The sequence below is a fragment of the Platalea leucorodia genome, assembly GCF_965183815.1.
Source record: "Platalea leucorodia genome assembly, chromosome: 15".
In the NCBI taxonomy this organism is placed as follows: domain Eukaryota; kingdom Metazoa; phylum Chordata; class Aves; order Pelecaniformes; family Threskiornithidae; genus Platalea; species Platalea leucorodia.
This window is the reverse complement of record NC_138837.1, coordinates 7510852-7524026: the sequence shown is the minus strand read 5'-3', so window position 1 is coordinate 7524026 and position 13175 is coordinate 7510852. Positions and strand designations below refer to the sequence as shown.

At 52.6% G+C, this 13175-nt stretch overlaps 1 protein-coding gene across 1 annotated transcript in view; it reads left to right on the top strand.

Annotated features, from left to right (window-relative positions):
• The window catches only part of COL27A1 (collagen type XXVII alpha 1 chain), a gene marked incomplete at its 5' end in the record, with an annotated part of 160917 nt that overhangs the window by 110667 nt on the left and 37075 nt on the right, over nt 1-13175 (top strand). Inside the window, 9 exons of the mRNA XM_082327669.1 lie at nt 3747-3800; nt 4776-4820; nt 4990-5034; nt 5255-5308; nt 6104-6157; nt 8635-8688; nt 10354-10407; nt 11202-11255; nt 12704-12811. Coding sequence (XP_082183795.1) covers nt 3747-3800; nt 4776-4820; nt 4990-5034; nt 5255-5308; nt 6104-6157; nt 8635-8688; nt 10354-10407; nt 11202-11255; nt 12704-12811 — 522 coding nt within the window. The remainder of the gene's footprint in view (nt 1-3746; nt 3801-4775; nt 4821-4989; nt 5035-5254; nt 5309-6103; nt 6158-8634; nt 8689-10353; nt 10408-11201; nt 11256-12703; nt 12812-13175) is intronic.

Sequence of the window (13175 nt, the reverse complement as noted above, 5' to 3'; positions counted from 1 at the left end):
GCTCTGCCCAGCCCTGAGTATCTTGCTGCCTGCTGAGATCCAGGACCTCAGTGCAAGCGTGACTTACTGCAGCTGGAGCATCGGCATTGGGACACAGGGTCACAGAGCTGTGATTCCCCGCACAGTACCGATTTGGCTCCTCTTGCCTGACCACACGACCAAAGGGGAAACTCATCTCTTTAGGTAGCAATGAGTGATGACACTTGGTCCTGTGGCGCATGTGCTGCGGTGGGACTGCCCAGGCACGTCCCTGTGCTGTGGCTCCCTGCGTGACCTCGGGTGAGCTGCTTTGAGATGGACATGGCAGTGCCTTTGAGCCTCATATTCATGTCCAGCTGGCTTTGGTGAAACAGTTGAGCGGGTTCTCAAATGCTCCATCAGCCACAAACCTGTATTTCTCTGTGCCTTGGCTGCCCATGTGCAAAGAGGCGGACAGATCTCAATTTAACTCTCCTTTTTTTTCTTGTTTACATTGTAAAGCTGCTTGGAGCTTGCACTGTTTGTACAGCCCTGGCCCAGCGGGACCTCTCCTGAGCTGTGTACTGCCATATAAATACTAACACAGACTAAAGAAAAGCTTCCTTCTCTGTTTCATGGGCTTCTAGAGATGCTGACACCGGTGATAAAGCCACGCCTTTTACTGCACCCTCCTTACCCAGCTCTTGGGACGGGTCCATGCTGCATGTGCCATTAGGAGGACGTTCCGCAAGATGCCTCTCTACACGCTCGCCCTGGTCCCTCTGCCGTGCTCAGGGCAGGCACGCCTGGCTGTTCAGTTAATTTTGAAGCACTGAGGGTCCAAAGGGGGCCCGGGGAGCTGAGCTCAGCCCTGCCTGCAAGTCCGAGCCACGGGTCTGCAGGGGAAAGGCACCGTGCTGTGCCTTGCGGCATTTGGCATGGGATGCTCCCTGGAGAGCTGCCAGGACCTCACTCACTCATCTCTAACTGGCATTGTCAGTAAAAGAGAGTTTTAAAGATTTAACTAATTGACTAAAAGTAGTCTTTCCTGTCAGGGCGAATTAGGGAAAGCCTTTATCCTGGGTTTCGGCCCAGTAGGCTGGAGAAGATGAAGCTTGCCACATGCATTTGCGAATACAGGGTCACTTTCTCCTTCTTTAGGTCAGATGCCGATGAGATGTGTTGTGATGGGATTAGGCAGGTGACTGCTGTGAAGTGAGATTGCCCTGGCAGATCCTGCGATGCTGGTGACAGGACTCTGCTGGAAGAAATGAGGATACCGTAAACACTTCCCCAGCCAGCCAGCCCTGCCGGGTCGGACCGCAGAGAACCACAGCCATCACTGCCTTTGCTGCAGCGCTGAGTGAGAGCTGAGGGCACCCAACAGCCTCCACCCAGCTCAGAGCAGCCCAGCACTGGCAAAGGGGCTGGACAGGGCAGGACAGGCTACAGAAGTTGGGTCTGGAGGGGCCAGACACATCCCACTTCCCTTCCCCGGCAGCATCTGTCCTGGAATGGAAACCTCTAACCTGGGTCATCACTGTTGTTTCCATGTCCCGCTTGCCTCTGATCCCTGGTCCCACCTTCTGTAATACCAGGGCTGAGCTATTGAATCCTTCCCCTCTGCACATCCTTCCCCTGCTTCACAAGCAGGTCACCCCATCATCTCGGATAGTAGAGACATAATAGCACAAAATACGGAATGGCTGCTCAAAGAGGGGAACAGTTTGTTTTCCAGGGAGGATGAGAAGCTGGGTGGCAGGGTGCTTTCCCAGGGTGCCAGGGCCATACACATCCTGACACCTCCCTTCTCTTTGGGCAGCCCAGTGCCCAGCCCAGGGCAGGTCTCTGTATTTTGCTGGGTTGCCGGGTGTCCCGGTCACCCCAGGCAGCTCCCCAGATGCCTCCAAGCCTTGCTCTCCCGCTACTCCAACTTACAGTGCTGTCTGACTTGAGCTGCCAGTAGCCCTGCTGTTAAATGACCTTCTGTTTTCTGTCATTGTGCTTTGAGGTTTATAGGGACATGGATTAATAAAACCTTTGGTCTTTACTGCTCTCTGATCTAGTGGCCAGCATGAGCCAGGGCACTTGGGGTCTAGGGCTGGTGAGAGCTGCCATTACCTCAGTGCAGCAAAGCGCCGACCTGTGGAACGCCCCATCTGGTCGTGGTGTTCCCATCTGGTGCACAGTCCTTCCCGGTCCGTCTGTCCTGAAGACCAGGCTGAGCATTCTTTAGAACTGTCTTACTGGCATGCAATACAGGCTTTTGGTTATTTAATCTCTGGTACACTCAGCGGCACGGGGTTTTGCCAAGCGCGGTGGAAGTTTTTGCATTATTTTATATTGACAATGTTTGTCTGCTGTAATAATTTGGCTATGTTTCCTATACATCTTCTGCTGCTACACTGCCTTTCTTTGTGAGTCTCTCTCTCTTCGCCTGTCATACTGGAGTTGCTTTTCTAACGCGTTGGCTCCCTAGCCCTGTTATTACTTTTGGCACTCGCTTTGCATCCCGATTAAGCACATTGGCTCCTGTTTTCTCTATTTCCGCATTGGCCTGCTCTCAGGATTCCTCTTACCACTACATTCTAGCACCGCTCTGTGTTTTTATTTATTATTTATATTGCAGTAGCGCCTCAGAGTCCCAACTGAGCTCACGGCCTGATTATGAACATGACGTGCGTTAATAGAGTCTCTTGATATGCCCTTTTTTTAGTGTTTTATTTCCCCTGACCATGGCTCTGTTTATTCTCTGTCAGTGTGACACGCTGGTTTCTGGGGTTCAGAGAGCTGTGCGTTCAGCTCTTGTGAAATAAGCTTGAAAGCTAGATCACAGTCATCCCCTCTTTGAGACCAGTGCTCTCCTCGCCTAGCACCCTCTGGAAGAACAAGGACACCCCTTCCTCGAGGATGCCCGAGCTGTACCACGAGGTGTTCAATTTTAGCTAATCACGTCCAGGATCGCTCGCTGTCTGGACTCTTGTACGTGCCACGAGCATTTGCAGCAGTGTGTACGTCCCGTACACCTCCCGAGGTCCTCATGCCCGCTGCACGCACGTGCACACCCAGGAGCAGGTACCGGGCGTAGGACCAGACGTGCCAAAGCAGGCGCAGTGGCTGCGCTCCTCCCAGCATGCATATGCATGAGCACCTGCCTGATCCCTAACAGCAGCCAGTTCTTTAACTAGCACGTAACTGTAGCTGAAGGCTTGGCGTTCGGCGGCCAGCAAATATACCCTGCTCTTTGGGAGCAGTTTGGGGCCCAGGACAGCTGTGAAGGTGCTGTGTATGGTGGGGGGCTTGTGCGCCTCTCTGTATTTTGTAGCTTTATTGTGCTGGCTGAGATAGTGTGGTGTGCCAAGGGTTAAGGGCAGGGGCAGTTGGAAAAGCAGGGTTTCTGTGAAGGAAGAGGTTCACTATCAATAAGGCTAGAAGCGCAAGTCTGTGCGTTGCAAAAGCCTTGTCATGTAACTGTTGTCTGAAAACATGACTGTTCCTGGCCTGCCTTTCTCCTCTGGCTTTGGTTTGTGGTTGGTAGCTGGTTTAACAGGAATAAAAACTATTTTGGTGCTGTGTGCTGGTAAACGGTGAGAAGTGAAGCAACAAAACACAGAAGGGATCTTTTGAGTCCTGGGCTCCAAGCTGCTGTGCTCAACCCAACCAGGTATAGGTTGGCTTAGCCAGGACTGATCTCATGGACTTTCCTGGTGGCCAAAGCTAGGGTGACTGCTGACAGTGAGACATGTACTCTGTGTTCTTATTTTTGCCTTTTTTTTGCCTTTTTCCAGGGTGCCAGAGGGCCTGATGGACCAGTAGGCGAGCCGGGGTCACGAGGTGTCAAGGTGAATGCCAGTGGGTGGTCAGGTTGGCCAAGGCTGCTCTTTGCTGTGTTGTGAAATGCTCTGGACAGGATCAAGGTCACATCCTCCTCCATGAACAGGGGATGCTCAATTGCTCCATGAGGATCAACCAGCAGGGATGAGTCTTTCATACAGCTGGAGTAAAATCTGTCCAACATGGGTATCAGGGCCCTCGCTGCAGGGGTCTGAGACCCTGAATACAGAGGCACTCCACAAACATAAAAGGGCCTCTGTAAAATAACAGGGTCCCTTGCAGGAATGGGAGTAGCTTTAACTGTCAGTGAGCACGCTGGACTGTTACACCTGAACGAAGCACAAAAATCAGGGCGATTTAACATAACTGGTAGAATATGACCTAAGGGAATAAGTATCTGTTCTGATGTACTTCATGTTAATTAGATCAGGACAGGAAAAAATACAGGGCAGGAGACACTGGTGCAAAGAGAGCCTGGCCGATACCCTGCCTGAGCAGACCCTCATCCAGGGCGAGCCTGCTCCACGCCAGGCTTTGAGAGGGGTGCATGGGAGAGTTTCTCCCTTTGGCAGCAGCCTGATGTGAGAGCAGTGTGGCAGAGCTGGACCCTTGTCCTGCCATTGAATGTCACAAACTCCATCCCCTGCATGGCACGCATGGCCCTGTGAATACAATTGGGATGGCAAATCTCCCGTATTTCATGGCCTGCCAGACGGCTGGGCCAAGTCTCCGGAGAATCCCAGCTTCCTGCAGAGCAGTGTTTGCTCAAAAAACCTTAGGTCATGCAGCCCAGTGCCCACGCTCCCTGCTGGGTGGGGTGTTCCTCTGGGCAGGACGCTGGGCGTTTGGCCTCTCAAAAGCTGCAGGGAACTGCAGGGGATATTTGACACGCAAAAATACAAGAGCAGATGGACCGGGGCAGATCATCATCGCCAATATTGTTTGCGCTCTTGCCTACATGCCTTTGTCTTTTTGCTTTGCAGGGCCGACCAGGGGAGCCAGGCAAGCTGGGGCCAGATGGGCTGCAGGTATGTCCTCTGTGAGAGCCAGTGCCTGCCAAACCTGGCACGGCGTCCAACCCCCGCGGGGTACCCACACGTACACAGTGCCCAGGGAGCTGCAGCTTCTCCTGGCCAAAGCACCGCAGGTCTCTCAGCACATTCCCAGCTGCTAATTGCTGTAACTGTGTGTTCACAGGGGAAGATGGGTGAGACTGGGGAGACAGGAGCACGTGGCTTCCCAGTAAGTGTCCATCTCCTGTGCTTCCTTTCATAACCTCGGTTTTATGCAAGTCCGTAAGTTTGGGTCCTGGTCCAGGAGGAAGAACTTGGACAGTGCCTCACACTTATGGGGCCACCTCCCCACTCCTTTTACTGGAGTGTTTGAGATGCACAGCACTGCCAAGAGGCACAAAAGATTGCTATGGGGTTGGAGCTGACCTTGGTATTTTTAATTTTTCTAGGGTATCCAAGGACCTTCTGGACCTCCAGGAGCAAAAGGGGCTCCAGGCGACCCGGCAAGTGCCTCATCACTCTCTCTTCATCTGTCTTTCCTTGCACACACACAAATACTTCATTTGTCTCTCTGTCTGTCTCTTCCCCACCACTCATTCCCATTCCCAGCTTCTCTGTCCTTGCCAACTGCAGCGTGGCCAGAGATGTGAAAGACTTGGCTAGAGTCCTAGGAGGCATGAGGAAAGACAAGGTCAGACCCCTGAAAAGCAAAAGGGGTCCATGGATCAACCAGGGAGAGTGTAGGATACAGCCTGGGATCCATTTCGGAAAGGAAGGGAGAAAAGAAGGGCAAGGTTTTGTCTGGGACAGGGTCAGATGTAACAGGAGTTGGGCTGGGCTGGTAGGTAGAGCAGAAGTGGGACCAGGAGGGAGGCTGATGGTGTCAGAACTGAGCCCAGGGCCTTGGGGAAGGCACTGGGAGGTGACAGGTGAAGACGCAGACCTCAAGGAGGGCCAACAGGACCACCGAAGCAGGAAGAGGGGTCATCTCCTGCTCTCTGTGTCTGTGGGGCCTGACCTGGGCTGTGAAGGGAGAGGGTAAACTAGGCATTTTCAGTTGCCAACTGCAGTTGTTTCAGGCAAGAGCCAGAAGGATGAAGGGCCTTCTGTGCTGTTTGCCTAATAAGGTGTCTCAGCACACCCATTGCTGGCTTTTCCATCGCACTGGCCATCTCTGGCACGCTGCGTAGCTCCACTGTGATGTGGGAGGGAACTGGTGTTTTATCTTACAGGCCGTGAAAGCAATGGCCCTTCAGAAAACAGTTGCATGAAAAGAGCCTTGTGTCTCTGTTTTTCAGGGTCCACAAGGACCACAGGGGCCACCTGGGCCTTTGGGAGAAATTGGGCATAAGGTAGGTCTGATCTTTGCTCCTATTTGTTTTCCCCTTACACCAAGAGTGGCAGGAGTGAGAGAGGAGTAAATGTGCAGAGGTGCATCCTTCCACACCTGGGGACACAAGCGGGAAGGATTTCCCTCAAGTCTGGAAGCCAGCTTCCAAAGCAAACAGTGAATATCAGAAATTCAAGCATCATTTTCATCGCAGCCCATAGGCACCCAGTTGGTAGACGTGCAGACCCGTCTTCACAACACAAGAAACATTTCAAAGCTGACCACACTAACAAGCATGTCCCGAGCATGGCTCTACGACCACACCAGAGACCACCTTTCTGCACCAGGGTGCAGAGTCAGGGACCAAATACAGCAACAATTCAAACTGAAAACCGGTGTTTTCTTTCCCCCTCTCTGGTGCCATTGCTGACAAGACACCGTTTTGTGAGCCAGCCCAGATTGCTATGGTAGTCCCATCACAAGCCGCTGCAGCCAGTGGAAGAAGCTCAGAGAAATGCCTTTGCTGCTGACTGTGCTTTTGGGTTGCCGTTGCCATGAAGCAATGGCACAAACACACCATAACCAAAGCAGCAGCAGCTGCCAAAGAGTGCCCTGATGGAGTGCAGGAGATGCCTCCATGGTTTCCCCCTAACTTGTCTGCAGTCTTGGCTTGGTTCCACTCCCCTTGAAGTATTATAGTCTTGGCTGTTTACACTAGATGTGCCAGTTCCCCTTGGGTAGCTCCCTTCTGTAGGTCCTGAGCTGTAATATAGGTATGATGTTTCACTTGGTTGTGAAAACAGCAGCAAAGGTGCCTTTTAATGCAGCCTACTGCAAAGTGTATGAGTCATGAAAGTTTCCATTCTCATGGCTGCTAGACTGGATGGAACGAGCTCTCAGCGTGGTAAACCACACTGGGGAAGCTGGAAAGCTGCTACCGAGCCACTCTGGATGTTGCCAACCAAGAAAGTACAGAGCTTTATTCAAATCTGTGACTCTTCCAGGAGCCTTTCTCTGCACTGGCACCTCTGGAGAAACCAAAGCAGGATTTTTGCTTTCATTGGAGCTTGAATTTTCTCGTTGCGTGACTTGACCATTTGTTTGTAAACCCAACATGCGCCCTGCTCCCTCCTCTGCTTGAATCCATTTCGGCAAGCCAGGAACTGGCTTTATTCCCTGGACAGCCGAGTGCTCCTTTTACTCTGTGCTCTTTTTTCCTTTATTCCTAACTGCAAAGAGAAGGGAGGTTGTTGTCCGGAAAGCAAATATCATAAGTAAATAAACCACTCAAATCCTTTAAAGACAAGCTTTGCTGTCCCATCTTTGGGCTTGTTTTCACAGATTCTCATTTCCCATGCTTCCCAGAGGTAGTAGAAAATGCACAAAGATTAAAGCTCCCAATTGATCTCTGTACCAACGGTATCTAATGAACGTGACCCCTCTATCGCAGGGCTGCACGTGGCAGCTGGACAGCGAGTAACAGTTTGCAAGGTCATTCTCTCATCTTCCCTCTTTCTATCTTACTTTCCGTAGTTTTCCAGGTCAGGCACTCATTTTTGGCTCCCTGAGGGATGCCAAGCGCCTCTGCCAGGGTCTGTGCTCACGTTGGCCACGTTGTCTTATCTGCCAGCAACTTTCAGTTAGTCCAGCCTGGCAGCAGCCCTGGCCTGGGGGTTTCTGGTCCAAGCCCGGTCGTTGGCATTAGGATGTTTGCCGGCCCGTTAGAGCCAGAGAAAGTGGGTGACGGATGTCAAGGCTAATCTTGCCAAAGTTTGCGCTGAAGGCTTTGGTGTAACCTTGCTGTTCTTGGCTCCCTTTAGCTGTCCTGGAGCTGGCCGCAGCGTTGCGCCCCTGCCTCTCCAGGAGCGTGGGGCCGACGGCTCGGCTCGAGGCTGCGTCATCTGGGGCAGCTGCTCCTGCGCAGGCGGGGCAGTTCACTGCGCGTGCAAACCCTGAGGCTGCGGTAGCGCTTAACCCTAACCGAAACGAGACTGACGGCACGGAGAACGTGCTCACGCCAGCCGTAACGGAGAAGTGGGGTTGCAGGAAGCAGGGAGCGAGAGCACAGCTGCGCGCTTTCGTTAGCCGCTCTATCAGCCAGCCTGCTGGGCCCTTGTTGAAGGGCTTTCAAGTCTAATTCTGGACCTTTTCCCTTCTTTCCCAACTAGCCCCAGTGCTGCTCCCCAGCATGGTTACTAACCTGAGAAAGCAGAGGGGTTGGAAGGAGTTAGAGAGAGGTGCTTGGCAGAGGAGGCTGGGGGGCTGCCGCAGGGCTGGGAGAGGGGAGGCGAGAGACGAGCGGAGCCCTCCCAGGAGCCAGGCGCGAGGGGGTACTGGGCCTCTTTGATGCTGCGTACCCTGAGCCAGCTCCGGGGAGGTAATTACATTGCAACCAGGGCTCCGCTGTCCCAGGAGGTCTCTGCTAAAGGAATTATGTCTTTGATCTTGCTTTCTACTTGGTTACAATGGGTTTTTTCATTATCTTTTTTTGTTTTCCAGGGACCGCCTGGCTCAATGGGACAACCTGGCCTTGCAGGTGAACCTGGCATGAAGGTAAGAAAAGCCCTTAGTGCAATTTCTCTGTCAGACCAAGGAGATAAGAGCAACTTCTGTTCCTGCAGGACTGGGTAACATTGCAGTTTCACCTTGCGGCAGCCAAAGCAGACAGCATATTCAACAAAAGATAAAGTTTAAAAAATAAAATCGGGTTGACTTTAAGCCCTTGGTTACAAATTCCTGAGCCCCATCCCAAGGGGAAGGCTGTCGGTGCTGGGGAGAAGCACTGTCCCAGGGGTCTTCTGCCTCAAGAGCTGCGAAGGGCCTTGGAAATGAAGCTCAACTCTTCTGCAGATCCAAAATCTGAGTGGAGAAGAGAGTCCTTGAGACCCAGAGATCTAGGCAGCTTCTAATTTGAAACAAGAAGAGTCTTAAGAAGGTCCCAAAGTTAAAAATACCCTTAGGCAAGGTCCTGCCACAGTTTCCAAGCCTCAGCTCTGTGGGGACTGAACTCCTCTAATGGTTATGGGGGAAGGGTGCTCTGCTCCAGAGCCATGAATGCACCTTCTTGTCCATATGGAAAGGCCTATAAAAACCATCTCTTTGTTTGAATAAGATCCCTGTGCTGAGCAGCTCAGAAGGGTTTTTATTTTATCCTAACCCCCTTTCCGCTTGGTTTGAAGGGTTCGCTCCTGTGTGGAGAGCTTTTGAACAGACTCTACGTGGGGATTAAATGCAATTTCCTCTTTGCTGTTCTTCGCTCCCCACCCCCCGCCCCATCCTTTGCCATGTTTTCCTTGGCAAATCTTCTGACACTTCACTGGAGCTACCGTGTCTTTGGCGTACTGATACTGCACGAGTGTTTCGGCTCCCGTGCTCCTAGCTGCCTGCCTCGGGAACAGGACACGATGATTTGCACAAACAGCCCTTTACCTGCTGTCAGTGCGACACGTCCTTGCTGGGGAGCCAGAGAGTGAGAGTCCCGTGCTGCTCCTTCTCCGAAGCTGGGAAGTGCTGGGACAGGCTGGGGTTGCTCTGGGCAGTCATTGCTTGCAGACCAGTTTGCTGCAGGACAAGACGTATGGACAGGTCAAACCCTTTTCCTCTTCTGCCTCTGTGTTTCCCGAGCTCTCTTCCTTGCAAGGCGCTTAGCTGGGATGGGCACGCATGGGAGGTAGCTGCCCTGTGGCCGTTGTACCCCCAGTGCTAAATGGCAGCCTCACAGCCTGTTGCCAAGATCCATTTGTTTGCCAACTCCAACACCTTCAGTTCACTCATTTTGGTGCCGTCAGAGATTCAGGTTCTTCTCCAGCCTCCACAATCATTCTGGGGCTCAAGGAGCTGTTGGCTTTCTTCTCCCTCATGCCAGCTGTGTCTGCTGCAGCGCTGCATTGCACCCAGCATTGCTGCTTTTCCTGGCGAAGGGCCATGCTGAGGGAATATCTTCTGGCTCTGCAGCTGCAGGCAGCACAAACCACTCCTTGACCCCTGTCCTGTTGGGCATCACTGCAACAGAGCCTGCGAGGCATGCGCTCGCCCTCTGTGAGCAGAGGCGCTGGTGATGCCAACCTGTCCTTTGGACCCCCTTGCAAACTGAAGTGAAGGTGTTTGTGTGGGTGAAGGAAACAAAAAGCCAAAACGAGGGGTGCAATGGGAAGTGCTTCATGCTCACTTGCTGTCGGTAAACAGCTTGTCTCCATGTCTGTGGTTCCTTCTTTATAGGGTGATCCTGGCCAGTTGGGAGTCCCTGGAGAGCAAGGCCTTGTTGGCCAAAGAGTAAGTATGGTCACCTTCTGGTAGGGCTTCTCTGCTGTGCCAGTTCCCCAGAGGCTCTGTTCCCTGTTCACCCACAGCCTGGGCCGACAGACCCTGCTCCGGGCATCCCGTAACCCTTAGGGCCCTTGTTTCTTCTGCGGGTGATGGAAACACCTTCCTCGCAGAGCCTGTCAGCCTGAGCTCACCAGCTTACCTGAGCCTCCCCGATGCTACAGCGCGGCTTTGCCAAGTGCTGTGACAACCTCGCGTATGAAAGGGGCAGTGTGGGAACAGACCCGTCCTGTTCCCCGCCGAGCGCAGCCGGGAGGGCACAGTCTGCACGGGGCAGGGAGATGCTGGAGCAGAAGGCGGGCATTAAGCAGGGAAACACTGGCTGCACTATGCACACGGAGGAGGGAGCCAGGGATGGGATGAATGCATGGATTGAAGCCGGCAGTGGCTCTTGTCCCTTCTCAGGACTAAGGTCAGTTGTTGGAGCGGGATGGGGAAGCCCCAGGTTAAATGAATACAGACTGAGTTCCCTTTTCAACACAGGGGAAGAGGTCTTCCCGCAGGCCAGCAGCGGGGTCCGTGCAGGAGAAACTATGGCTCAGAATAAAGCAAGAGGCTGAACTCCTGCTCTTGCTCCAGGGAGAGCTTGTTCAGCGTTAGAGTACGAGACAGGACATGTGTCAAAGTGCAGGGCTGGGCTTCTGTCACTGCAGCCTGACTCACTGCCACGAGTCAGCTGCCAAAAGCATGGGAAAAAAAGCATATTTAGGTACAGCCTTATGTTGCTTGCTTCTGTCTTGTAGGGAGAATCAGGGCTGGAAGGGGACAGCGGGCCACCCGGGCCGGACGGTGTCAAGGTAAACCTCACTCTCGTGGCATGTTTCAGCTCTCACCTGCATCTCCATGCGTTCGGGCCCTTTGGTTCCCAGGGGCAGGTTGAAGCCAAGGGGGTTGTTGGGTCCTCTCTGCAAAAAGCCTCTGCCCTGCTCCCTTTTTCTGCAAGTACACATAACGGACTCCTCCTGTTTCACTCCTCTACCCACATTTTTGGCATCTGATCAGATCTCCAGAAAGGTCAACTTCTTCAAAATCTAGTTTCCAACAATTTGTCTGTTTTATTTGAGTCTTTACAGATTAATTTTCCAACTAATCAGGAATTCCCGGGCCTGGCAGGGGAAATCAAGAATTGTCCGTCACTCTCCCCTGCACCGCTGACCAGAACATTGTTAGCAAGTAAAGAAACCAGATCCCCTTCCTCTTGGCAAAGCCCCAGGTGCTCGCTCAGGGCTTGCACTGCGCTCTTTATCTAGCTGCTGTGAGTTTGCTACCTTGCCTTTGGAACAGGACTCTGATTTCTGTCCCTGCACAGCCGGCCTTTCCAAACAGGCCAACAATTTTGTTCCATGGAAAGAAAAAGCAGCCGGTCCCACAACAATGCAGTTTATTGCTTCGCTCTGGTTAAACTATTTGCCATGTGTCTCTACATCTGCTTATCTCTGAATGTTGGACCAAAAGACGCCTCCTTAGAGACAGTCAAGACTTCTGTATTCTTACCACCTCTAACTGTCCCCAAGAGTTCTTGAACCAAACCAGATCCTTTCAACCTGAATGTGTCTCTGGACAGTAGAAGAGCCACTGCTCACTGCAGGAGCATTCGTTTAACCAGGAGAGATGTTGCTATGCTCTCGCTAACGCAGGTGCAAGTGGAGAACGACAGTCAGTACAGAACGGGCCTTTTGATTGTCTCCATAAAATTTTGTGCCATCAAATGTAAGACCAGTGATTTGACACGCTACCTACTGCTGGGACCACAAATCCTTCACAGGGGCAAGTTGACACTGTTTTGCAGTGTTTATTCAAGCCCTGGGCTGATTCCCATTTGGCAGCAAGAGCCAAGCGGCCGCTCCAGACAAAGCCGTCCTATTAAAAATCTTTCAGCATCCCGAACTCAGGGCTTCTGGGTGAGGCAGGGGAGACTTTCAGGTCTTGTCTGCCTGTCTCATTCCTGTGGGAGTTCAGGCCTTATTGCAGGAGAAGCAAAGGGGTTCAGATTACCCTGTGTAATGGGGGAGTTCCTTCTCCTCCAGCCAAGAGACTTTATAAAAAAAGAAACCTGGTTTTGCTCATTTTTTAAATGTCAAGCGTATTATGACTCATCCTCATTCATCCTTTTGCTTGCAGGCTTTCTTCCTCTCAGACTCCTGAAATATTAATTATGTGGTGGGTTTTTTCCTTGCAAGAGCCGTGTACAGTGACCCATGTGTTGTGTGGGTATGAAAAGCTCCCACCCTCCTCTCTTCCACAGGGAGACAAAGGAGAGCAAGGTCCAGAAGGAGAGAAAGGAGAAAAAGGCAACGAAGGACTGAAGGGAAAAGAAGGGCCTCCTGGATATCCCGGCATCACAGGTGTCCGAGTGAGTCTGCAAAACCAGCCCGCTCCCCCCGTAGCTGGGCCGTGGGTTTCCTGTAGGAACTAGTGCTCTCCTCCCGGCGCTGCACGGGCGGCTGTGCGTCTGTCTCAGATCGCCAGGGTACGGGTATTGGCCCAGCACAGCTTCTGCACCCTCCATAGGGCCACCTGCACTCTGCTTTCCAAATTAGCAGTTGCATCTAGCCCCAAAAGGATCATCAGAGTGCTGCGTGCTCTTGTGTAAATCCCTGCGTGCAAGATGACTTTAACCTTCCTGCTGGCTGCAGCGTGAGCCCAGAGGTGCAGTACGTGCTCCCCAGCTCAGGCGTCGGGGCACAGCTGGCACACACCGAGCTCTGGCCTGCAGA